This window comes from Gossypium hirsutum, chromosome D13 (genome assembly GCF_007990345.1).
Source record: "Gossypium hirsutum isolate 1008001.06 chromosome D13, Gossypium_hirsutum_v2.1, whole genome shotgun sequence".
Taxonomy (NCBI): domain Eukaryota; kingdom Viridiplantae; phylum Streptophyta; class Magnoliopsida; order Malvales; family Malvaceae; genus Gossypium; species Gossypium hirsutum.
This window is the reverse complement of record NC_053449.1, coordinates 3,853,563-3,880,426: the sequence shown is the minus strand read 5'-3', so window position 1 is coordinate 3,880,426 and position 26,864 is coordinate 3,853,563. Positions and strand designations below refer to the sequence as shown.

Here is a 26,864-nt window from a genome sequence, read left to right as displayed (position 1 = left end):
TATTCAAATTTAAATACCATCCAATATCCAATCTTCAAAAGGCAAGTTAGATATTTGCAAATATTCGAATCTACACTACTTGAAGAAGGGTTTGGATCAATTTTGTGTTCGAGTTGTTTTGGGTTCATGTGGTTTGAGTCAAGGATTTTTAAGTGGGTCATTATTAGTTCAAGCCATTTTGGATATACGAGAACTAATATTCATTTTGAATTTACTAAGAATAGTAATTAGAAAATCCGAATTTAAATATCATTCGAATCTACAATATCTGAATCCTAAAAAGCAAGTTAGATATTTACAAATATTCAAATCTGCACTACTTGGAGAAGGGTTTGAATTAATTTTGTGTTCGAGTTTTTTGGGCTCAAGTAGTTTGAGTCTAGGATTTTTAGGTCGGCCATTGCTAGTTCAAGCCATTTTGGATATTCAAGAACTAATATTCACTTTAAATTTGCTAGGGATAATAATTATAATATCTGAATTTAAATATCATCTCAATCTACAATATATCAGAATCCTCAAAATGTAAGTCAAATATCCACACATATTCAAATCCAAACTATTTATATCACTACATTTTATAATCAAATTAGATCGAGTTGGATTTGAGTTTATTTGATCAAATCAATTTTTTGGGCATGGGTAAGAATTTACACTCTAAAAAAAGGATCAAGTTATGTTTTAAGAATAAAGCTTAAATTTACACTTAAATTTTTGGTATAATGTTATATACGAAAATTAATTTTATGCAATCTTATACAAGAAATTATAATAGAGAAAAGGAGAAATATATGTAACCTTTCAATTGCATTATTCTTATAGGTGACAAAATTTATAACAAAAACACTGAATCCCAAATAATAACATAATCATGAAAAATAAGTGGTGTGCAAGGAGAAAATTGCTAACAATATAGGCTAGGAAAAAACAGTACTAAAACTATACAACCTTGACTTATTGATAACATATTAAAGGCTAGACCATGCATATGGCTACTCAATCATTTCATGCTACTTTCAAGAAATGCGGGAGCCATTCTAGTTAATATGAATCGGAGACGACCAGGGGGAAAAACATGAATGTATCGTCTATCAGTCCAATGGTGAACTTACCGGCTTGCCTCGTCCCATGGTGAAACCCCTGGTTCCATCTGGCATTCTCGGACCCTTAGCCATCTGTTTCATAGGTGCTTCACATTGGACTGCATTGCCAGGTTGGGATGGAGCAAGCAAGCCGCGTCCACTGTGATTTTGAACACGCCCTCGGCCTTTCCCACGCCCTTTAGCCCATCCCCTTTTCGATCCCACAGTATTATCCTCAGCCTTAGCAGAATAGAAATATGGTTCAAACATGAAGTTATCTTGATGTATAGCTAGAGTGTTAATTAAAATCGAAGCTTACATTGTTCTCGATGAATTCAACATGGGTTGGCTGAGAGGACTCTTCATAGTAATCAGTGAGCATCGAATCGTCATCGTCTAATATGCCATCGAAATCTGATTTTCTAGTTTTCAGAACAGACTTTGGCTGCATGTTCATTTCATATAAAAGTTGTAAACAGATTCGATTAAACATAATCATATAATATCATGTACATGTGATTAGACATACCGTGAGTCTAAGCAGCAACCTTACTCGAAGCCCCTTTCTCCAATTCCTTTCGTCGTTTAACTTCTCAACCTGAGGCAAATAAGTAAGCCTAGAATGGCATTGCAAAAGCATAAAAATTGAAGCATACCAAGTTGTAGCAATAGCAGAGCATTAGTGCATTAACATACCGCTTTCTCAGCAATCTCTTTTGAATCATACTCCACAAGTGCATGTAGCTTCATGAAAATAGAAAGAAATGTGAATGATCAGCAACGTTGTCTAGTAATCTCTTAATCAAATAAGAAAACAGGTTTTGATTCCGACTTTCGTACCTTGTTAGACATAAAGAAATCGCTCTTAGAGCGGGAAGAATTGGATTCCTGGGGATGACATATTCGAATGTTCTTCACACTGTACAAGAACACCATTAGAATGTGCTGCAAACAAATTCCATTCTAAACATAAACCCACTAGAAAACTGAAAAGAAATAATAAAAGATCAACCTTCCGACAGCATCGAAAATCCTGTCAAGGTTCTGATGAGAGTGATCTTCAGGCAAATTCTCAACAACGACAGTACGGGACTGCATAAGAATAAGAAAGAATGCTGCATCATACACAAGTGACCCAAAACACTAAAAGGAAATAAACATGTCTTGAGAAACTCCACACTATCTTACCTGCACTTCCTCTCTGTCTTTCTCGGTGAAAGGGTGTTTACGTCGAACCTTCTTGCCGTCGTTGCTCACAACCTTTCAAGCACATAACAAAAAGATATTGGTTTAATACATATGAAAGCAAACCGAAGATAATGCTGCAGATTCAATTTAGTTTGGAGTTCCAAAAAGATTAATAGGAAAACTAAAGAACTTACAAGCTTTGAAGAGGACCTAAGTGCTTGAGCCAATAGCTGGTGGTTTGTAATGAGAGCCTTGATTTTCTTTGTAGAAGCAATAAAAGATATGGGCACTAAAGCAAAAGGCAATGCATTATGTGTTTAAAAACAGATATGATTAAAAAAAAACATAAGAACAAGAAGAGCTAGAACATTCAAGTTTCCTTACCATAACCTTCAGGATCTTTACTTATTTGCTTGGAGAAAGATTCATTTGCTATAAGACTCATGTCACTGAACTGGTACTCCACCTGTTTTATACATACAGTATTAGGATCATATCATTCTCACAATATGTAAAGATAAAAGCATCTGTGGCCTATGTTGCTTGGACTCTTCATTGTTTTTGAAGTACTCATATTTGTCCAACACATGGATAAAGAAAGGTAACCTCGAAAGATCCTCTAACTATATGGAAAAATCTAAAAGATATCTGTGTCAAATACATACTCATGTATTACATAATCAGTAACCACGGGTCGATCAACTTCTTGTTAAAAGCTATGTTGGCAACAAGGGTATGGTTAAATTTTGACAACCTAAGCATCGGTGGATATGGGTCAATCAGTTTATTATTAAAAGTTATATTACTCAATGTTGAACACAAAAATTTAAAATTTTCCATTGTATTTGGAGAATGCTTAAACATCAAATCAAGAAAAAAAAAACTGAATGAAGTAAGCAAATCAATGAACTGCTACATATATATAAAATGATGATTACCTGTTTGATAATCTTCTGGCGGAGATCATCGTTGAGAACATTCTTGTAAGAAAAATTAGGGAAGGAGAGATTATGATTAGAGAACATATAAGCAGCAGGTTCTTGTTCACCAACGAAGAACCAATCGGAGCCAACACCAGCGCCAATGCCCCCGCCACCACCACCACCACCGAGATAATGGAAACAAGGGTAATAGTAACCCGAAATGGGGATTTGGGTGTGAGAACTGGGCACAAATTCCGGTGCATGTGCATTGAATTTGAACGCCACACCATTGCTGCCACCGCTTGTTTTTGCTGAAGCTGCTGCAACCATGGCATCTTTCATTTGAAACTTTTCTTGGGGTTGCTCTTGTGCTTGTGCCATTATTGGTTTTTCTTTAATTATTACTATTATGATTATTATGATCTCCCTCACACACACACACACATACACACTATATCTCTCCACTTTGTTTGGATATTTGGTTAAATTTGAAATTGAAAGTTGGAAGATTTTGATATAATCTCTCCTGAAGTTTAGTAACTGCAAAGGTATTGTTTTCGATAAGGATGAATCCACGATTGGCGCCCAAATATGGAGAGAGAATGGATTTTATTCCTATAAAATTTTATACATATATATAAATGGGATGCCCCCTTCGCTTTGGGGTTTGACCCCTTCTTTTTTCCACCTTCACTTTCCAATTTTCCTTAACCCATTTTGACACTCATTTTTACATTTTTTTCCCCAAAAAGGTCATTGATCAAAAATATTTTTACATGTATAATCTATAATCCATAATATATATATAAACACTTTGGTCCAAGGGATGCACACAAGCTATAACTTAAATGTTAAAAGGGTTGGGAACATCACTATTTGTATGAACACCTGCCCCTAAAATCAGGCCATTTCGATCCCTCGCAATTACTCCTGAAGTGGATGTGCTGGTTGTGGCTCTGAACCCCACATCAAAATTAACCCTTACCATCCCTTCCACCGATGGTTCCCGTCGGACAGGGTATCAGCTTTCTCAGGTAAAGACCCTTCAGCCCTCACTGATTCAGCTATGTAAGACCGTATGAACCCCGATGTAGCTTGTGTGGTTTCCTTCTTTCGTTGATGTAACCATTTCTTCCTTGCATGCCAAAGAACCCAACAAATGGTAACTAGGAACTTGCATTTTTCCATTGAGTTCTGAAGCACACACTGTAGAATTTGATCCTGGAAATCATCACTGTTTTTGCGAGGCACCGCAATTAATGCTAAATGTGGCCCAAACTTCCATTGGTAACTCACATCCCACCACATGATGAATTGTCTCCACAGTTGCCACTCGTTTATTGTATAGGCTATACATAGTAGGCACATAGCCCTTGTAAATTCTCCATAGCATAATTTTCTGCTTTAGTGGACAGTATCTTCCATGGTTTATTGTAAAAAAAATTGTACTGCGAAGTAGACACAGCAAGGGCACTCCCTTTGAGACCCCTTGAGACCAAGATTTTATAGCCAGTACAAATTGCATATTCATCAGGTTGCTCCCCCAACCAGACAAGAGTATCCTGAATTGCTGTAGATGAAAGAGGGATCCTTCGAATTTGCCGAGCTTCATCCAAGGTAAAAATTGAATCAATAAGATTCTCATTCCAGGATCTATTTTGCACATTAATCAGATCCGACACTGGACAAATATCTGTTCTAACAGCAGATTCCTGTATTTTATAGTGTTGCGGCCCCAACAACCATCTATCCTGCCAGATCGACACTTGCTCACTGTTACCAATCCGCCTGCCAACTCCCATCTCCAGAATCCCTCTCTCACTCTTGATACTTCTCCATATGAGTGATGGGTAAGAACCTCACTCTGAATGCAAATTTGGCCTAGTCAACATTCTCGAAACTAACAAATTTGGCCTAGTCAACAGACGCCACCCTTGCCGAACAAGTAAAGCAACATTGAATTTACCCAAAACCCTGAATCCCATACCCCATCCTCCTCAAGTTTACACAATTTAGACCATTTACATCAATGAATACCCTCGTTTCAACTTGGAATGCGGCCACCAAAAAGTACTACTTATGCCTTCCAATTCCTTACAGAGTTTTGATGGTAACAAGCGGCATGACATGCTAGAAGTAGGTATTGCTTGTAGAATGACTTTTATAAAAATTTCCTTACCTCCCTTGGATAATAATCGAACACTCCCAACTGTTTATACGGGCCCATAATCTATCTTTTAGACCTCTGAATGCCTCCGCCCGTTTCCGCCCAACCATGGTAGGGAGTCCTAAGTGATTTTTCGAATCATAAGTTGCCCGAACCTGTAATATCTATGAGACCACATTCCTGGTGCCATTATCAACATTCGAACTAAAATATATCATAGATTTCTCAAAATTAACCCGTTGTTCCTAGCAGGCTTCGCACTCCTTAATAATATCTTGAACTACACGTGCTCGTACCTCAAATGCGTCCCCATACACAATATTATCATATTTACAAAACAAATGAGTAACCCGTGGACTTTCCCAACACACTTGTGCTCCTCAGAACCGTCCCGTCACTTGCGCCATACTAAACAGAGTGAAAAATCTCTCACTACAAATTAGGAACAAATATGGGCATAAAAGGTCCGCTTGTGGTAGCCCCCCATGGCCTGTCCATTCTCCATTATAGTATAAGAAACCGTTGTGAGTGTGACACAGTGCATAACAAATGATATCCAATCCGAGTCAAAGCCCAACTTAGTCATCGTCTTCTCCAAAAAAATGTTATTCAACCCTGTTATACGCTTTACCTATATCCAATTTCTACCATAAGACTTCCTTTAGATATTGGTTTTATATATTATATAAATGGTGAGTATTTTTTTTACACAAGCAACTTTAAAACATTGAAATGTGTCTCTCTTTTTTAAATATCTAATTTTTTTAATATTTTACTATGATACTATAAGACACTTGTCTACCCCTTAACCCTACTCATGAAATCTAAAAACTCGACTGACAGTGTACTAAATATTTTTCCTATATAGAAAAGAAAAGAAAACTTAACTTATTTTTTTTATTAAATGTATTTTTCATACCTAATATTTTGTTTTCTAACCCTAAACTTCAAAATTAAGCAAATAATCAGATTCTTAGATAATTGAAAGTCAAAAGCCCTAATTGTTTTGATACCTTAAAGGCCTAAAGAAAGTCAATAGCTTTGCCCAGATTTGGGCCTAACTTTCCAAGTTTCTTGGAGGAGAAATGAAAATTAAGAACATGATGTATAATTCACTTTTTAATTAACGAGGGAGAAAAATAGTAATTACATCACTTTTTTTGCTTAAAAAATACTTTTTTTGTTTTTTTTCTGTTAATCTGCTAAAAAAGCCCTTAGACTATTATACTTTATTCAAAGAAGCTCTTATACTATTTTTGTGGTTAAATAAGTCCTAACATGTTATTTTCACCTATGAAAGCCCTTGATTTTAATATTAAAGTAAAAATATTTTAAAATTTTAAACTAATGCTAATGTGAATTTGATGAAATAGTTTACTAAATAAAACACAAAACAATATTTTGAAGTTTTTTGAAAGTCCTTTAATTAATTACTCTTTTGAAAATTCTAATTACCCTTTTTAAATTTTGTGTTATATTAAAGCGTGTATAACTTCTATTCAATCAATAAGAAATAAAGATAAGATCCGGAAATTCAAAATATATCTATTTTTATATTAAAATCAAAGGCTTTTTTGAGTAAAAATTATAAATTTAAAACTTATTTAACTAAAAGAATAATTTAAAGGCTTGTTTAAATAAAGTGTAATAGCTTAAGGAATTTTTTTTACCATATTAGCTTTTCTTTTTGTTAGCATCACTTTAAAATTGAATAACTCCACAATCTTAACTTTTTGGGTACCTTTAAATTTTACCTATTTTCTTTCCAAAATTGAACAGAAATAAATAACTTAATAGAGGTACTCATGAGTCAGACTAGGTTTAAGTTGAATTTACGTATAATATTAATATACGTCATGTTTGTTTAAGTCCAGTCAAAATATGGACTTAAAATTTTGTCCCAGCCCACCCATATTTACTTTTAAGCCCGCTCATATTATTTTTATATATTTTTTAAAAATATTTATATTATTTTAATTTAATATTTAATTTTTGTATTTTTGTATTTATTGAATTATTTTAGTCATCTTAACATTATTTTAATGTTTACATTAGAGTAGTATTATATATTTAGTATAAGTTTAGTTTTTTTAATGTGTTATAAATTACATAATATATAAAGATGACATAATATAAAGTATTATAAACTTAAAAATGAGTCGAGCGAATGTTTAAGCCTGAGCTCAACTCATATTGTAAACGGGCCTAATTTTTTGTTCAAACTCATTTTTTATCTAATATTTTCATCCAAACCCTTCCGAATTCGGACGAACTTTCAAACTTGGATGAATAATTTAGCCCATGAACAAGTCTATTATATTGTATAAAAATTACGGAAGAATTAAAAAGTAACTATTTAGCAAAAAGTATTTATTATTTATATATTTTTATAAACAATTGTTAATAAGAAAGAGAATAATATTATTATGAAAAGACATAAAAAATGAATCAATAAACTAAATTTATTTAATATTTTTTATTAAAATAAATTATACCAAAAAATTATGTGAAAAGATTTTGTAATTATTTTTTTATTATTTTAGAAAGGGACAAAAACAGCTATAGATGTAATCAATCCATTTGGACTTCTATAAAAAAAGTGAATTTTTATTTTGAATTTTTTTATACTTTTAATAAATTTGACAATATTTTAAAAAAAATACATTTTATAAGTTATTATTTTATTATTTAAAGTTAATTTAGCAATAATTTTTATTTATACAAAAGATACCATTTCAAACATTTAATTTTAATATTATAAAATATAATAACTTTAGCATGTGAATATATAAAAAAATTACTTAAAACTATTAATTATTTTGTATATAATCAAAATTATGTAATATACTCTAATATAAATAGCCATACATGTTAAGGGGAAATCCACTCTCGTGTTGGGAAAAGTTTTTGAAGTGGCTTAATTAAGTGGTAATGTGCTTATTCGTTAAGGGGTTGGTTTTAACCTCACCAAAATCAAAATGATAAAATATTTCCTTGATGGACCCCAGGCATTCTTGATAAATTCAATGAATTCATTGAGCTCTTCTCTTCTCATACCAACTGTTTAATGTTTGAATTGCCTACTAAAAAAACAACACTTTAAAGGCTTCTTTCAATAAGAAAGACAATTCCCCCTTAAAGGGTAGTGTTCTTACCCATTAAAACCGCTTAAGGAGTTGGTTCGAATCCCATCAAGGCCAAAATGATAAAATATTTCATTGGTGGACCTTAGACGCTCCCGAGAAGCTCCATGAATCCTTTTGGCTCTTCTCATACCAACTGTTTAAGGTTTGAATTGCTTACTTAAAAGACACACTTCAAAGGCTTCTCTAAATAAGAAAGACAATTTCTCCCTAAGGGGTAGTGTTCTTACCCATTAAAACCGCTTAAGGGGTTGATTTCTCAAGACCAAAATGATAAAACATTTCCTTAGTGAACTCTTCTCATACCATTTGTTTAAATTTTGAATTCATTTCAAAAGTTTATCAATAAAAAAGACAATTCCCCACACTAATACCATTTTGGGTATTTAGTGATTGACAGCCAACAAGTTATGAATCATAGGCATGCGAATTTTGCTTATCGGTCATCCAATTCAACTGTCATTTGAAAAGAAAAATGGGTTTCCTCAATCATTAAACTCAATATTGTTTGTCTTGACCATATGCAAAGGCAAATAGTCTTAGCATTGATGGTTTACAACACAAGTACAAACCAAACATACTATGTGATTCATGAACAATAAACAAATGCTAGCTGGATCAACATTCATTTTGTCCCTCTTCTCATCATTTACTTTGATGATTAACTTTGGCACATGATCCCATCTTAATCTTAGAGATTTATTCTGGGTTTAAATTATTTTTTAAAATATAAAATGACAAATAATATTTATTTTTTTTAAATAATTTTTTTATAAATTTCCTTAATTAAATTAATGTTATATTGATTCACAACATTGGATTTAAATATAAAAAAAATTAATCAGCAATGACCCTTTTTTGGAAAGGAAATGCAGGAGAGGTTCCATCATTTTTACTCATTTCATTCACCAAACTAATCTAAATATATGAAAGATTAGTAGGCTCCTTGATTATAACTCGTCTTGTACAAGATTCCCTTCCATTATTATGGTTGTGAGAGTGACTGTTTTGTCATTCTCCCATATGAATTATGAACATTACAATGGATGGGTTTTAGTGGAATATGACCTGGGTTAGGTTGAAAAGGATAAAATCTTTGGTGTTTTAAAATAATTTGACTTTTACGTTTCGAGTTCAAATCTTATGAATAAAAATCCGACTTTAGACTTTGGAATAGCCGAGGGCCAAAGACCAATAAAGAAAAGTGCATGAGAGAATAATTGAGATTGTGCATACATAAAAGACACATAAGGGAATAAGAACCCTACCCTCTTTATTCCAAGATAAGTCTGGATCTTCTGCTGTCTTCTTCCTAATACACCCAAAGCACCGTCACTCATCAAAATCTATTTCTTTAATGTTGACAAATGTTTGTTCTCATCTTGCTTACCATCAACATGCCCTTCATCTTCTAACTAATTGCCAGAATACCACTATAAACAATAATTGCAGTCCTTCAATTCAGAATTGAAAATTTCTCCAGCCAAAGTGTCCAAATTGATGATAACAGGAATTCTTTTACTAGTTGTGCAATAAAACAAATACATGAATTCGATATCCAAGGAAAGCTAAATCCTGCAAAAATTTTACATGTCTCCCTCAATTCTCAAGATCCTTCTCCTTTTATATGTATAAATACAGTGGTTGTATAAGATAAATGAATTCCTCCCATGTATACTTTCTTTTTTTTTTATCTGCAAAATTCATGGTGGGTAAACTCTATACATTGTTTTTTCTGGGTTTCTGAACATGGTTTTTCCAACTATAGCACTCGGATTTTGCATCTTCATCATCTTCCATGCTCTCACACCCTGTAGTGGAGGTCCCTCCGGTGTTTGTGGCTAACTGGAGAGGACCTTGAGGGGAACCCGACTGCGAACTGCTCCCTTTCGAGGATTCTCCAAACTGATCTTGACACATCCATGCATGACCACCACCCAAAACAAGGCCTGATTGATTTGCAGGGGTGGTTGTTGTTGTAGTAGCTGGAAGTCTTCGTGTGTGTAGCCGGTATTTCTGGAAATCAGGGAAGTTCTTACATCAATACTCGTATCAAAACTTGAAAAGAAAACCATTAATAACAAGAAAGAACCCTCACCTGCAAATGACTCTTAACTTCATCATTGGTTAAGCCATCTACTTGCATAAGTTCCCTAATCTGCTTTGGAGTGGCCACTGCAAAAAAATTTCAAAGAATTTTGACTCAGAAACTTTAAACTAAAAGGATCAATGAATGAATTGTCACAGAACAATACAATCCTATGATCTCAATTCCCAACAGATCTATGGAATCCCAGTTTCGAATATATTATCATCTATGGTCTCAAACAAAACTAGTTATACATGTATAATTCATACACATATTGAAAAACATTTGTTGGACTCTAATCTATATTTTCCATCAGATCAAGTGCAAATCCAGTCTTCCCATTGACCAAACTTCTTAATTCTAATCTAGCAGGATAATAAACAATCCAAGAACAGCAAAATCAAATTCGAAACCAGCTAAGTATATGTCTAAGTCGCCATTTGTTCCTCACCTTGGGAGCCTCCTAACTGCTGCAAAGCATTCACGAACCGGCGATGCAACTCAGGCGACCAGCACCTCCTTTGCTTCCTACCAGTCTGCTGCTGCTGATGTTGCTGAAGGTGATTCGACGGCCCCACCGGTGGTGCAGACCGAAAACTCGACCGAGCATTGGTGGCAGAAAAAGGAACCGCTCTGCTACAACTGCTCCTTGACCCTGTAGAACTGGATTCCTCCTTCAGATTCTTGATTCCCGGTGTTGAAAGCGTTAGTCCATGAACCGGTATCTCCTGTTTCTCTTCTTTCCTCACTGCAAAACCCAAATTTGCCTTAAATGGCATAAACCCTCTCCCTCCTCCTCCCCTGCTTTTACATGGATCTTCATCATTTCTCTGTTGCAACACCAACAAAAAACAGTTTAAATTTAGAAAAAATTCATTTCATTAGCTTAAATGCAGTGTCTTCATTTATCTTTAAGGTTACCTTAGTATCTAATTTGTGATCAGAGGAGCAATAATCATCATCAATGTTCCAAAGCTGAACTGAACTCATCCAATTTTTCTTGTCCATATTATTATTGCAGTCGTTGTTACAATCTTCTTCTTTTTTGGTGGTGATTAAGGAACCATCTTCTTCACTGTGATTATCTTCTTCCTTGTTCTTCAATGGAATAAATTCTTCCAAAACCGGTTCAACATTTCTTGCCATGCATTGCGTTGATTCCTCTTTCAATACTAAAATCGCTGCAATCAAACACACAACAAAAATAAGAATAATAAATTTGCATTAAATTAACCAAAACCCAAGTTAAAGCACTAGCTATTCTAACCAAAAAAACCCAAGCTGAAGACTAAAAGAATCGAAATCAAACCCTGGGTATTTTTTTCCCAGGAAAAAAAAGGTGATGTGAGTTAGATTGTAGAAAACAAACCATCATTCAAAAGGAGCATGCAGAGAGGAAGTTCACGTTTAAAAGCATCGATCTTTTTCATTTCTTCTTCCAACCCTTTCACAAATGTATCGAGTTTCGAGACCTTATCGGAAACATTTCCGACCAGTGAAACCTCCCTGAGAAAATTAGTGATCGTTTTTGGTACGAAATTTGGCCTAAAATCCAAGCTTAGTTCTGGTGGAACCAAACCCATTTTCGATCCTTCTCTTTTTTCTCTCAAATCCTTCCCCTTTTCCTTCCTTTGTTTTTTTTTTCCTTTCTTTTTTCTGTTGAAGATGATAAAAATGGAAGGTGAAATGAGGAGGAAGGCAAACGGTGAGATCTTAAAATGAAATATATAGAGAGATGAAAGGCAAAGAGATTGGTTTATTTATTTATAAATAATGTAAGTGTTGAGTGAGAGAGAAAGTAGATTTTTTTGTTTGTTTGGAAACCGAGAAAATTAAAGAAAAAGTATAAATTTTTTGTTTTCATGGTGAGTGGGAAAATTAGATGGGTAAATTTGGGTTATAAGAAGCCACATTCGGCTCGTCGCGTATTTCATCTATGACTCGCCCTTTTGCTCGAGTTCACTCACCCTTTTTACGTAGCTCACCTCTTTCAAAACGGTCGATTCTATTTTTTTTCTCATTTAATACCTAATTTAGTACTTTGAGTTTGACATTATTTCAATATGGTACATGTATTTCTTTTGTTGACAAAAAATATATATTTATCGATATTAACTTTTTAATATTTAATTCAGATTTGATGAATTGAAAGTTAATTATTAATGTTATTATATTAAAACTTTGATGATTTGTTAATAGAATAAATTTAGTTTTAATTGTGATTTTTGTTTAATTTTTTAAATTCAGTCCGATTTTTTTAGTTTTACGGTTGATTCGACTAAAGTTAATTACTAAGATTAATAGTTAATTATGAATTTCTTTCAAATCAATCTTAAAATCTGAATTAAACATTAAAAAATTTAGTTATAATTTTTAAAATATTAAAAAATAAGAATCAAAATTGGGTTTTATTGATCATTAATTAAAAATTATTTATTTTATACAATCAATCGAGTGAAGCAATAACAAAAAATCTGATTTTTCAAACATCTTTCTCATTGAATAAAGACGAAAAGTCTATTCAAATAGGATTTAAACATTATACACGAAAATAGCATTCCCTTTTGTACTAAATGATTCCATCCAAAAATGTTTATCAACAATAAATAAATATGAAATTTTGATTACATTTATTTTAGTTTTAAAATTAAATATCTTTTATTTTTAAAATTAATTTATGTTTTCTATTGATTTGGTTTTAGTTATTAAAACATGTATTATATTTGTGAATTCATTTAATTTGATTATAATTTATATGTATTTGTTGAGGGTTTTCAACTCTTTCAAGAGAATTTTATGAAGTTTTATCTATTCGGGGCCGATGAATCTTCAATATGTTTGTGATTGTCTTCGGTGAGCATTTTGTCTCCTAATTTTATTGCACTTGAAGAAACAAAAGGTTCAGAGAAAGAAAACACCCTATTAAGTGAGAAATTATTTTATAGACTCTTTCCACCATATTATTCATCTCCCCTTCCAATTGTTTATTAATATTTCAGTAAATTTTTCATGTTATTGACACATAAATTTGATTTTTTATCCCAAACCTTGAAACTAGAATCTCGAATCTCAAACTTTGAATCCCAAATTTAAGGTTTAGGATTTAGAGTTTAGTGTTCTCGATTTAAGATTCAGGGTTCTAGGTTCAAGATAAAAAATTACAAAAATTAAGTGTCAATAACATAGATTGAAATGTCATTAAATAATTAGAAAGAGATCATGAATGATGTGGTGAAAATGATCCATAAAATAATTTCTCGCATGAATAAACCAACCACCAAAAAATTGATAATTAATTCAAATGATGATACATTTATACTTACGCCTCGTTTAAGATATAGTTGAAATCCATTAAACAAGGCGTAAGCATAAATGTATTATAGCTTGAATTAATTTTATTTTTCTTAAAAGAAAATATTTACAAATTTCTCTCCATCAAATCAATCTCCCCCATTTTTTTTTCTTTCTAAAAGCTCACCTTATTTTAAACAAAATCTTGTAGCATTAAGATGTTGACTTGGTCAGATTGACTTTAAGCACAAGCAAATAAATTATGTGAAAAGAAAATAAATCACAACTTTTGATAAGAGGAGATTGGTCAAATGCTCAAAAAAATTGAAGGAATCATTTTGGTTTGTGTGATGAACAAAAGGCAGCCAATGTGGAATTTTAATTTACTTCTTTGTTTTTCACCATTATTATTTAATATTAATTAAAAGGCTATTTACCATTGTTCAACTTCACATTCCCTTTTTGTTTCTTCTCATGTTTCAAACTGGGGAATCCCCCATTTAGTCTGTTGGTTTTATTTGGTGGATTAGAATTTATTATTATTATTTTTTGTTAATGGTTGCCTTTCCCACCTACACCTTTCTTAGAATATATAGTATTAGAGATTAGGTGACTTGAATCTTGTCATTTGTTGAAAAAATAAATGCAGTGACAAAATAAGGAGGTATGTGGGGGAGAGAGCCTGATGGCCGTAGAGCCCCCGCTGTACAAATCATACCGCACAAATTGAGTCCGTATAGAACTATACTTCTACTATTTGACTTTGATTAGAACAGGGTTTTTCAACCCTTAAATAGATATAGCCAAAACTCCTCTTGTATTATTCGCTTTTCAATATTAGTGAATTTCTTCTTCTCTGCCCGTAATTTTTGCCCGAAAGGGTTTCCACATAAAATCTGTATGTTCTTATTTTTTCTTTTCTTATTGCTTTGTGATAATTTTATCGTCATTATCGACATTTATTATAACAACCAATTGTTTCCACACAAAAAAAAAACAAAGGAAAAAAAACTATTTTCTATGTAATTATTCTTATTTTTTTAATATTGTTTTTGATTCGAGACTCATCATATATATATTTGGTATAAAATTTAAGAAATGTTGATATAGTTTTACTATCTTTTATATTGTAATTGTGTTTTTAAGTTTTACATATGTAAATGTTTTTGTTATATATATTTTTGTATTATAGTATAAGATGTAACCATGTCACATTTTAATTTAGTAGATCTAGTACCCTATGCTTTTTGGAATAAATAACTTTTCCCCACCAATTTGAAAAGAAGAAATTGGTGTAATCTATAATATATAAACAAATTCAACTAGGATTATGATTGCTTTAAAAAGTGATGTTTGAATGAGAATCTAATCTTTTTTTTTTTGTTTTAAATCCTAGGGTTAATAACCCATCCATGACTTGTTACATAAATATTAATTTCTACTACAATTGGTCAAGTCCCAATTTTCAACATCTTTTTTGGTATAATTTTTCTAATATAAATCATTACTTTCTAACACCCATATTTATTAATTAACTATGGTTATCTTGTATAGTTGAAGAAGCTAAAAAGGGTTATTGTGATTCAACACAAATTCTTATACCTATAACGTAATGCTTTTATCATCGAGTCAAGAGATTGTTGATAACTAACTATAAGTTTTAACTTAATTCGTATCATTGTTGTTGAAATATATTGAAAAATATGCGTGTAATATCTTTCATTCCTAAAAAGTCTTTTTATTAAATAAAAGAGTTCAAAAACACAAAAGATGGGTGTATTCGCCATGATTGGAGGGTGTTTGAACACTTCCCTTTGAAGAAAAGTACAACATTAAATTAAAAAAAAAAAAAGGGGTGTGTTGGGAAACCTAGAGATAAGGAATCTTAGAGATGATTGGGACCCAAATGTCGATATTGTCTTAGATATGAGTTTGAGTTGAGAATAAACATTGCATCAACCCAAGCCAAGCAAGATGCTACTTTTAGTCCTTTTTTTAAAAAAATTTCTCTACCTAAAAGGACAAGCTTTTACAGCCTTTTAGATTCCATTCTCTTCCTTAGAATTAAGAATCTCTTTATTTATTTATTGTTTTAATTATTAGTTAATTACATTTAATTATTCTCCTATGTTTATGATTTTGTTGGATCCTTTTATATATATATATATTTATATCCATAACGAATATAAAGATGTAATTCTTTCATGCCGATTAAATCCTAATTTAATTGGTTTGATTATTGTTGTTAATACATGAATACGTGAGTTTAAGTGCGCTAAACTACATTATCTTTTTATTTATAGGTTAAAGAGAAATTATAAGTAATCCTAAATATTATATAAAAAATAACAGATATAATCACATATTGTTATATATATATAACCCTTGGAGTTAGGTCAAAAGATAAAGTAATGTTAAATTTTTATGATTAAAAATTTGGAGATTGATTTCATTGGTTTTTAATTTTGACTTTTTTTAAGCTAATTTCAACAACTTTGTCATTTTGATTTAATTTAAAATATTATGTTAAAGTTGATTAAAGTTATAAACTTAAAATTATTCAAGTATTTATCTTTTAGTAACAATTATCCATTTACAAAATATAAAAATATGCTTTAATTTTTTGTACTTTTTATATATCTACGTTTATTTTAAATAATTTAGCTCCTTTACTTTTTAAAATTTTTCAAAATCCAAGTTAAATTCTAAACATTGTTAAAATTCTTTTGTTAATTTTAAGATTATTACAGCATCAGATCCTTTTAATTTATTACATGACTATCAAACTAATTTTACTAAAATTTAAGACAAGATATTATTATAAAGAACTAATTTACGACTAACTTGCCCGTTATATAATAAAATATTGTTATAAAGAATGTTTGTAATAGTGAAAATTAAAACCGAAATAATTATTTATGTTTTTTTCTTAAATAATTGTTCTTTAAAAATTTTCTATAAATAATTTTTTTAATCTTTCAAATCAATTTTTTTTCTTACACCCATATTTCAAATATATAATAATTAAATAAAGTTTATAGATTTTTTTTGTATTTTTTTTCAATTATTATATCTCAAAACAGTGAAAATATATAATCATTCGTTCTGTCGGATGCTTGTAAGTTGTTGTAACCAAAGAATCTATTCATGTCTTGTTTTTTTTTATGTTACCAATATTGTCTTCTTTTAATTTTATCACCTTTATTTTCGAAAATCATTTTAATAATTAATTAATTAATTTTAGTCTTTTATATATAATATCAAGAGCGATTTAAATCTATGCTAAACAAATATATGATAAAATGTTTAATTATTGTTCCATACGAGTTAAAATAATTAATAAATTTTATTAAAATTATTCTCACTATAAAACCATTGGATGAGAAAAAATAAAAATTCCTCCTAAATTAATTGCAACTTTGAGAGGGAAAAATCCAATGTTTTGAATGATTTTAATATTTTATTTAATAAAAAAACCCTTAATTTTATGTAGGGTGAGTGGAAGTCATGTTGCATGTTTAAATTGTATAAGCAAAATTTCATAATTAACTCTTGGAATTTTATTTTTTTAAATAGTGCCAAACTATAGAAAATAAAATTTAGATTATAGTTGAAAAAAATATATGAAAATTTGTGGGGTTTTGTTTGGTTGATTTTGATTCCATTTTTATTCAACTAATAATTAAATAAAAATATATGAAAATTGGTGTAGCATTTGAAATAAAAAAAAACATCGTAATTAACTTGAATTTAACAAAATAGAATAATTGTATTAGCAATTGGACTTGAATTTTGAAATTAAAAAAGAGACTAAATTCTAAATTTATGGAGAGAGCAGGGAGTTATTATACAGTTTAACCTTTTATTATTATGTTAATATTTGTAAGAAGAATAAGAGAGAGAAAGAGGATCATATGTTCTAGATTTATTATTAGGATACTCTATTTGAACGAAGAATCCAAGGGAAAGAAAAATGGTATCTGTAAAGCTGTATGTCTGAAAATTTAGTCCCAACACTTCCGTATTATATTCGTGAAAAAGGAATATATTTGATTTGGCTTTTTATGCAGCGACGGTGCTATTCTTCTATTAGTTTTCCCTTTTATCCCCAACTCACTCCAAATGCTACATTTACTTGTGGTTAGTGTAAAATCAATGGTGACAGTGAGATTAAATTTTAAACACACTACACTGAAAATAAACATCCATCCAAAACAAACGCAAACAAGAGAAAAGTATGTATTTTTTTTCATATTTTATGGTATAAATATCTGCTTCATCCATGACCGCTACCACCACCACGGATGTAAAAAATGATAAAGATATTGCTTGTTGTGTTTTTTTGTAAAAATTTCCACAAGATTCAGTGAATGAGAGCCCATCATTTCTGCTTCTTTCACCATCAATTAACATCCTCTCAACTGGGAAAAAAAAAGAACAATTGAACCCAAAGAACAAAAAGATACCTTATTTAACAGGGTTTTTCGAACAAGACACACTTAAATTCCTTATCAAAAAGCATCTTTCACGTGATGACAAGTCCCATTGTTTCATACTTTCATGGCGTTTTTGTGACTTCTCTTCGTCAGGGTATCTTTTTGTCCCCATCCTTACACCATCTATTATTACCTTATTCACCTCCATCTTACGTTACTTCTTAATCTTTCAACTATTCTAATCCAATCCTCAAACTATTGCTTAGTTTAATTATAAGCTTGATTGTTAAATATTAGTTCGAATTTAACATGAAGCATATTAAGTGCATGGATCAAGATTTTTACTTTTATTTTAGCCCTTTTGTCCCCAATAAATACCCATCAATAGACAACACTAGATCAAATTAGACCTGATAATGGGTTAGGTCACCCACCCAAGTCTAAAAGCTAATCCGAAAAATGAGAGAGTTTAGACAAAAAATAAAACCTATTTTCTAAACAAGCCGAGCCTAAGACATATATTTTTTGCTCGATTCACATGCCTATACTATTTTTTTTTGTATTTTCAATTTATTAGGAAACATTTATTTTAATATTTTTAGTGTATTTGACTTATTTTTTAAAATTTATTTTTATATAAAAAATCTAAAAAAAATACTATGGTTGGGCCGAGTTAAGCTTGGGTTTAATATTTTTAATATGGGTTGGGCTTAAGCAAAATTTTAGGCCCATTTTTTAGTCGGGTCAAGCTGAGCCTAAAAAATAGGCTTAAAATTCTACATCGACTCAACCCATGATCATGTCTAGATCAAATGTGTTAAAAACAAATTTTAACAAGTGATATTTAAGGTGTTTATGCGACAGGTTAAAACCTATTATAACATTTGATCCACATTTTTGAAACACATTCCATGTTAGATTCAAATTAGCATTTAATAACCAAGCTTACGACTAGATAAACAAAAACATATAATTGATACATTACAAAAAAAAAATTTAAAGATTAAAATAAAACATTCTAAAATTTTGATCTCTAATTTAAAAAATAAACAAATTTGATATAAATCTAAATGTTAGAACGTCACATATTTTCACAATTAATGTAAAAACAGCGATGCTTGTGAGATTAGATACTGTAACGTGGAAAAGAATATATATATATACCTTTTTTAAGGGTCTTGGTGTCTTTGTCTACTTTAAAAGAGTAGTTGAGTGGTGCAATTGTTCCTTTTAGAAAATTACAGACATTATATTTAATTTATTTAAAATATTTTGTTCCCAACAATGGGTGTTTTCTTTTGTGTGGCCCAATTTCAATTTTTCAACCAAAAATCTTATAATATGCTTTGCAAGAAGATCAAAAAGATACTTTATCTTACCTACATTAGATTGGCTTTTCATGATTTGACTAATTTCAATCCTATCTTCAATAGTAAATTCCAAAATCATTAATGGTGTATATATGGTTAAATTTTGTTGTTAGTCCTTGTATTTTGATAAAATTTATAATATAGTAGTCTTTATTTATAATTCCTTAACTATTTATTGTTTTAGTCATTGATGAAGTGTCATATTATGGTCCAATGGATGAAGTTGGAAATCTTATATTCGAGTTTCAGTAATTACATGAGTTTTTGGAATTTTTATTTTTATTAATTAGTCAATTATTTAATTTAATACTTACAATAATTAATTTTAATTAAAAATTGATATAATTATAATTAAAACAACTCCATTGAAATAAGCGTGCAAGAGATCATCATAGTAATTACTTATAGCTTTTCATGATAGCTAGGAAAAAAAAGTTTCACATTCATAACTTTTTTCCTTAAAAAAAGTACGAGACATTGTTTGAATTTATGGTCAAGCTATGGTATTAGTCTCTCGATTATACTTAAATTCGCAATTTAGTTTTTATACTCTTTTTTTAGTAAATTAGAAGATGGCAAAACCTTAATAGTAACGCGACTAGCGCGACTCGAATCTAGGCCATACTTGGAGCGGTGAACATCTTGGCCATCAAGCCAAGACATGGGTTTTAGTTTTTGTACTTTAATTGTTCGTAATGTAATTCTTTTAGTTTTATAATATCATTAGTTTAACCCGAATATTAACTATTTCAATTAAAATGTTGATATGAACTTTTTTTTCTTAAAATCACTTATTTTGACACCAAAAATTAATGTCAATTTGATGTATTAGGTATTTTTATTAAAAAAAATCCATCACTATTTTAGCTGAAACAATTAATGGTGTTAATTATTTGAACAAGCTAATAATATTATAAAATTAAGATGTGAGAACTAAATCCAAAATAGAACATAATAAAGGGATCAAACAAAGAATTTAACCTGAAATGATTGACCCCTTGATGTAATAATTTCTCAAACAACAAGTCCATATATATATCGGAGTGTCGTGTACAAAACGAGGGTAAAAGAATCGGCTCGCCGCATTTGAACGGCGGTGCTTTAAACATTTGGACCACTCTCACCCAATTCCATGGGTCCCATGCTTCAAAATTAGATTCTCTTCTTTTCCCTTAATTTTTTGTTGTTGATTATTCTATTATTTATTTATTTTTTAAATCTAAAAGTTTTTAAACAACCACCCATAATTCAGCAATTCAACAAATTTAAATTCACGGCCTCCTATACTATACAGATATCAATATCAATATCAATATCAATTGAGCTAAAACTCGACCGACTTTTATTAATTTATTTAAGAACTCTCCACTGTTTAATTTTTACCATAAAATTTTAACCCAAATTTGTATTTAAAGAACATTAAACTCCCATACCACTCGAACTAAAAGAAATTTATTATTATTATTATTATTATTAATTTTCATTTTCTGTACATCCTAAAGAAAATATAAAAGTGAAAATTGCAGACAGGCATTAAAATTTTCTCTCCGACAGTCTTGTCATCATTTCAAATTCAATGGTCTGCCACATTCCATTTCTACCATAGAAAAAAAATGCACACAATTCCAAATCCTTATGATCTTGAGGACATGGTATTTTGATGGTTCCCACATGTAAATGCTGTAAGGGATAGTACAAATTATTATTAAATTATCTTAAGCTTTGGCAAATCAAGTTTTTTTTTTAATTATTTCAAACATAATTATTGATTCCCACTTGAGATAAGAACAAGATGGTAAATAGGGCCTTCCATACATAACACAACAAAGGCATCTAACTCTACCCATTTCTCAACAAAACATTGGCTGGTCACTTTCTAACCATATTGGAGGCCTTCTCAAAATTAGCAATTCCAGTTCCAGTTCTCTACCACCTGCAATAACTATGAAGTTGATGCACAAAGCTCTACCATAGTCACAACATATATGTATATGCATATGTATATATAGTTTTCTAGCATAGTCACATGGTCACAATATATACATGTATATATGGACACTGAAGCAATGAACTTACTTTAGAAGGGTGAAGAAGATGAAGGAAGAGTGTGTCATGGAAACAAGGGCTGGTAGAGAAGCCCTGTATTTTCTGGATAACCAAGCATTATATTAAGATTTTGTAGTGCTTGACCCGAAGCTCCCTTCACAAGATTATCAATCTGCAGAACGGGTTTTTTCAAGAGCTCAGAAAACAATGAGAGGAGAGCACATTGAAATATCGTGCGTTTAATACATACAACTGATATGATTATTGCTCTTCCAGGTATTCGATCAGGAAAGACATTCATAAAACAATAGTTGGAACCGCGAACATTATGAGTACGTGGTACAACTCCCTTGTCTAACAGTTTTACAAATTCTTCATCCTGAGAAAAAAAAAAGGAAAAAAAAAGTAAAACAAGTATTTAGGCACATGCAAACTACAGCCATTAAGAACCCTCAAATAAGATGAGATGCACAAAGTATAAAACCAATCATGCTAGATAAGATGTACCTTGTAACTTTTTCTTAGTTGCTGGTATAAATCCTCCATTGTAACTCCTTGAGACATTTCGACGTATATTGTTGATTGCATTCCACGGATCTGGTATGACAATTAAGGAAAAGAGAGTCCCACGTTCTCAGTTCTTTCGAAAGGAAAAGGAACACACTGATTATTAACACAGGTATGCATAGACATCTCACCATTGGCATTAGGTGCGGTGTGAAACTAACATTTATTTTTGACTGAGCAGCATCAGATAGTCCTTGTTCAATTTCGGGAACTGCAGTGCAAAACAGAACAAATATCACAGCCTCAGGTTTCATTGAAGAGGATAACAATATTATAAACTTTAGGCCTCAATAGTTCCATTAAAACTAAACATTCCACTACCAAAGTTATCATAGTTACATAAAATAATTAAGTAGAATTAACAGTTCTAAATTGGGTATAAAGAATAGAACAAAAATAAGTACAACAATTTCAGAGAGGCCAGGGTCTGTTTACGTTATTACAAGACGTAGACAACTATGAATGCCCCAAAGTCAAGAATGCATTTGACTCCACATACTCACCATGGCGATGTTTTGTAACACCATAAGAATATATGCCTTCAGCTATTTCAGAGTATAAATTTGCTTCTTTGGCTCCACGTCCTGAAAAAGTAACCTGGATCAGAAAAAAAATAAAGAAACGCGGCAAGATAGAGAAAAAGCTTATAAAAGGTGCATGTATATGTAGAAGCCAATGAAGGAAGCCAACCAGCTCCACTGACACCAGATTTTGAGTCGATAATGATATTTCTGTGTTCAATGAGTTTAGCCTGCAAGTCGAAGGCAAAAAAAGTAAAACACCGCAAGTGGATAAGGATAGATTCAAATGGTATAGCATTGGCACGACAGCAATCACGCAACAAGATTTTCAATATGGTAGAGATATTAAAAGCAACATTAATATAACATCTACATCATTGAAGAATGAAAACATTGTCTCCTCAAGTCAATAAACTGTGACATGAAACTACTTAAAACACAAAAAAAGGACATTAACCTTTATCAAGGGAACGAGCGGAAGCTGAATTGATGTTGGATAACAACCAGGATTAGCAACTAGGCGTGCATTTTTTACATCCTCTCTTGAAATCTCAGTCAAGCCATATACAGCTTCTTTCTGGATTATGGGGAAAACTAACTAGTTAACATAAAGAACAACATAGCAAAAAGCAAAACAGAAGAAACTTTCAAGAACGGAAATGGAAAAGACCATATCATTTGGCACCCCTTCCTAGAAAAGAAACAAGAAAACCATCCAAAAAGGAAAAATTGCAAAAAGAGTAACTATAGGAAATCTCAGGGGTTAAAGAGAATTCTTTCAAATGGAACTTGCAGTGATATATAATGATTAGGTGCAGTAACTTCTGTAGACTGCATTAAGTAAAGAATTTATCTTGTATTTACATATAACAATAAAAAGAAGAACCTGCAAATCTGAAGCGCTATGTGGTTGACCATACCATTCCTCATACTCAGCGATATCTCTTAGCCGAAAGTCCTGAAAATCATTTCATTAACATTACATAATCAGCAAACTTTGCACCAGACATGTAAACAGATCTTTAGAAGAACAGAAACATAAGTTAATTGAAAAAGCATACTGCAGATAGATCAACAATCTTCAAATGGCGAGGGAGGCCTTTGATGATATCCTAAAAGATATCAAAATAAACAAATTTTGTCATGATAATTGATAAGAATGAATCTACTACATTAATTGCAAAGAAGAAAAGCTGTCAGGTAATGAAATTACAGAGCACCTGTGTAGTTCCATGAGGCAAACAACAGAATACAGCATCCACACTGGAAAAGTCTGCATCCTTAACCGAAACCATGGTCGGCAGATCCTGCGAAAAACCAACGCACTCAACAATTACCCTAAAGAAAACACAACAATGACATACTTCAGCATTTACAATCAATTATTATATGGTAGTAAAATTCATTCATGCCCCAAACTCGAATTTTTAGTTTCGGAACAAAGAAAGAGTGTTTGCTTACTTGTGTTATCAAATGAGGAAACACTGAACCCATAGATTGGCCAGCTTTTCTATCAGCAGTCATCAATGTAATACCAAAGTATGGATGGTTACCTAGAAGCCGAACAATCTGTGAGAAAATAAAATAGAATTAACATACAACTAACTTCGCTAGAATCAACTTAATTGTAATACTTAACAATTAACATACAACTAAACAACACATTGTATATAAACTCAAACCTCAGCTCCAGTATAACCACTAGCACCAAGGAGACCAATGCGGACTTCCTTTTTGTTCTTTTCTGAAGATTGCATGCATTTTGTTGATAATACTGAGGCTCCTCCTACATAAAACTTTACTCTTTGGTTTCTATTCTTCACTTTTGAAATCTTCACTTCTCCCTAAAATTTGGAACACCCAAAGTTAGATTTTGGAGTAAAAGAAAAATAAAAAAAGAAGATATCTTGAAACTAATGAACTTGGATTTTGTGCGTGTGTGTGTTTTCCCCCAACATTTTCTAGGGAAACAAACAGAAAGCTTTTGGTTGAAAACAAACGTACCTTCCGCAAATAACCTTGATTGAAACAAATTGAATTGAAAGTAGCAGTGCTCATTTTTCCAACAAAATTCTGAACCCCAAAATCCAAAGACAGGAAAAAAGAAGAAAGGATGATGGTTGAAATATTAGAGAACCCAAATCAAATCCTAAAACCCTAGAATCTGAGAAAGGGGTTTTCTTTTGTTTGTTAGTGTTACCTTGAAGGCATGTGAACACTCCGTGCAACTGTGTGACGTGGAGAAACTGAGAAGAGCACGTGCGAAATTCAACGGAACCTTTTCACCTTAGCACCCTACAACTAAAAAATATATTTATATTTATTTTAATTTAATGATTATAATATAATTTTATATATAATTTTTTTAAGGTTTTACATTATAGTAGTATTGTATATCGCTATAGATTTAAATTTTATATGTTATAAATTATATAATATAAAACATTATCAACTTTAAAAATGGGACGAGTGTAAGCCTGAACTCGACCCATATTTTAAATAGATCTTTTTTTGTCTAAATCTATTTTTCGGGTCTAATATTTTTACTCAAATCTTGTCAAATTTCGAGAGGGCCTTCAAGTATGGACGGATAGCTTGACCAGTGAACAGATCTAGACATGATGAATTAGAGAAAAAATTATAGGAAAATATTAACTAGATTTAATGTAAGACCACACGAATCTAAGATTACTATGTTTGATTCATTTGAGTATAATGTAATATTGAAATGTTTGGTTATTTTATTGATTTTATCATAAAAATTTAATCAAACAACCAGTAAATATTAAAATTATAACGAGTGATAGGAAGAACCAAAACTGTTAAGCCGGAAAGCTTTGCTGCGGATATTCCGTCTTCCGGCTTTGCCATACAATCTGCCATGGCATCATATAATTAGGTGGTTAGAAACGGTCTGGTTTTACGAACTCTAATTGCTAGTCTTTCACGAAAAACGATTATGCTTAAGCCATATCCGAATCCCTCTATCGATGATGCAACACTGATTCTTTGAAGTTTTTGGATCCATTATCATTTCCATGCAAATTATATATATGCAGAAGCGGAGATGGTTCATTGGTTGTGCGTCGAAGTTATCGAGTTTTCTAATGCTTTCTTGATTGTTCAGCGAAACTTCTAAAGTATCACAGTAGTTCTAAGCCATTGGAATGAGTAAATTAGATGGTGGGGAATCCACTGCATGAGTTTTTACGATGACACCATTGCAGACCGTTTGAATTTTCGGGTTAAAAGCAAGTCAGAAAGTCCATTTCATCCAATTTATAACCCAAGCAAGCAAGTCACACATATTTTGATTAAATTGCACTTTTAGTCCTCAATCTTTTCAAACCTTTCGATTTGGTCCTTCAATCACACTTTCAATTCTAAAATTCTTTTCATTTATTCTCATATCCAAAACCAATTTATTTTCAAAAGAAATCTTTGAATTGACAAATTTTACATTTTTCTCGAGAATTCACTACATCTATAATTACCGAAGTAGTGTTACGTGTTTTTAAATATAATTTAAAAAAACAAATAGTAAGATGAAAACTAATATTTCATAACTGTTAAGATAATAAAAAATATTTAAATCTAAAGTACATTGTAATTAAATGTATTAACTAGCTATCAAAATATAGTGCATGTAATTAAAAAATATGTTAGCTTAATTTGATTCATATTTAATATACATTTAAATGAAAGAACAGGAAAAATATAAAAGTAATATTATTAAAAATTTTAGTTTTGAAATGGGAAAGAGTGTAATTTTCTAAAATTCTACATTGAACCACGTGATTTAGGAAAGAGTGTAATTTTCTAGGGATAATTTGACGATAGGTCCTTTAGTCTCTTCTTTCAATTTAATTTAACCTCTAAGTCACAGTTTTTTTTTTAATTACTTGATTTATTTCTTATTTTTAATTTAATTTATTAATATATTAAAATAAATAAAGGCATGCAAAGAGACACCAAATTTACGTGGGAAAACCTTCCAAATTTAGAAGGGAAAAAATTCATCACTAAAATTCATATGTAGAG

The 26,864-nt window shown here is 31.1% G+C and overlaps 3 protein-coding genes across 5 annotated transcripts; all 3 read right to left on the bottom strand.

Moving 5' to 3' along the window:
- Positions 1-790: 790 nt before the first annotated feature.
- Positions 791-3,766, bottom strand: LOC107956646 (la-related protein 6C). 2 transcript variants are annotated; one of them, XM_016892233.2, is made up of 10 exons: positions 3,209-3,766; positions 2,655-2,736; positions 2,465-2,559; positions 2,271-2,342; positions 2,095-2,174; positions 1,923-2,001; positions 1,779-1,826; positions 1,612-1,680; positions 1,402-1,527; positions 791-1,322 (listed from the first exon to the last, which is right to left on the bottom strand). In XM_016892233.2, the coding sequence occupies exons 1-10, from the start codon at positions 3,572-3,574 to the stop codon at positions 1,092-1,094; spliced, it is 1,248 nt and encodes a 415-aa protein (XP_016747722.2). In that variant the 5' UTR covers positions 3,575-3,766; the 3' UTR covers positions 791-1,091. The 2 variants fall into 2 exon arrangements, with proteins under 2 accessions (XP_016747722.2, XP_040965948.1); XM_041110014.1 differs by having other exon boundaries at positions 1,612-1,671.
- Positions 3,767-10,000: 6,234 nt separating this feature from the next.
- Positions 10,001-12,599, bottom strand: LOC107954149 (transcription factor HHO6). The gene is made up of 5 exons (XM_041110013.1): positions 11,962-12,599; positions 11,514-11,773; positions 11,044-11,422; positions 10,602-10,678; positions 10,001-10,519 (listed from the first exon to the last, which is right to left on the bottom strand). Exons 1-5 carry the CDS (start codon positions 12,173-12,175, stop codon positions 10,223-10,225), a joined length of 1,227 nt encoding a protein of 408 aa, XP_040965947.1. The 5' UTR covers positions 12,176-12,599; the 3' UTR covers positions 10,001-10,222.
- An 8,780-nt stretch (positions 12,600-21,379) lies between these two features.
- LOC107954150 (probable N-acetyl-gamma-glutamyl-phosphate reductase, chloroplastic) lies at positions 21,380-25,003 on the bottom strand. Of its 2 annotated transcripts, none has more exons than XM_016889626.2 (14): positions 24,828-25,003; positions 24,506-24,667; positions 24,285-24,392; positions 24,044-24,130; positions 23,885-23,935; positions 23,710-23,781; positions 23,281-23,400; positions 22,993-23,053; positions 22,806-22,886; positions 22,434-22,513; positions 22,243-22,332; positions 21,986-22,114; positions 21,766-21,907; positions 21,380-21,622 (listed from the first exon to the last, which is right to left on the bottom strand). In XM_016889626.2, exons 1-13 carry the CDS (start codon positions 24,879-24,881, stop codon positions 21,800-21,802), a joined length of 1,203 nt encoding a protein of 400 aa, XP_016745115.1. In that variant the 5' UTR covers positions 24,882-25,003; the 3' UTR covers positions 21,380-21,622; positions 21,766-21,799. The 2 variants fall into 2 exon arrangements, with proteins under 2 accessions (XP_016745115.1, XP_016745116.1); XM_016889627.2 differs by having other exon boundaries at positions 21,380-21,631; positions 24,828-24,998.
- Positions 25,004-26,864: the final 1,861 nt, after the last annotated feature.

Excerpts from the sequence above, each read along its gene's own strand:
- LOC107954149 (XM_041110013.1), bottom strand. The coding sequence starts at position 12,175 with ATGGGTTTGGTTCCACCAGAACTAAGCTTGGATTTTAGGCCAAATTTC. Across the intron at positions 11,423-11,513 it reads ATCACAAATTAGATACTAAG|AGAAATGATGAAGATCCATG; the intron begins GTAACCTTAAAG and ends GTGTTGCAACAG. Across the intron at positions 10,679-11,043 it reads GCAGTTAGGAGGCTCCCAAG|TGGCCACTCCAAAGCAGATT; the intron begins GTGAGGAACAAA and ends ATTTTTTTGCAG.
- LOC107954150 (XM_016889626.2), bottom strand. The coding sequence starts at position 24,881 with ATGAGCACTGCTACTTTCAATTCAATTTGTTTCAATCAAGGTTATTTG. Across the intron at positions 23,782-23,884 it reads AGATTGTTGATCTATCTGCA|GACTTTCGGCTAAGAGATAT; the intron begins GTATGCTTTTTC and ends AATGATTTTCAG. Across the intron at positions 22,333-22,433 it reads CACCGCACCTAATGCCAATG|ATCCGTGGAATGCAATCAAC; the intron begins GTGAGATGTCTA and ends TTGTCATACCAG.
- LOC107956646 (XM_016892233.2), bottom strand. The coding sequence starts at position 3,574 with ATGGCACAAGCACAAGAGCAACCCCAAGAAAAGTTTCAAATGAAAGAT. Across the intron at positions 2,737-3,208 it reads GCCAGAAGATTATCAAACAG|GTGGAGTACCAGTTCAGTGA; the intron begins GTAATCATCATT and ends TGTATAAAACAG. Across the intron at positions 1,528-1,611 it reads GGTTGCTGCTTAGACTCACG|CCAAAGTCTGTTCTGAAAAC; the intron begins GTATGTCTAATC and ends ATGAACATGCAG.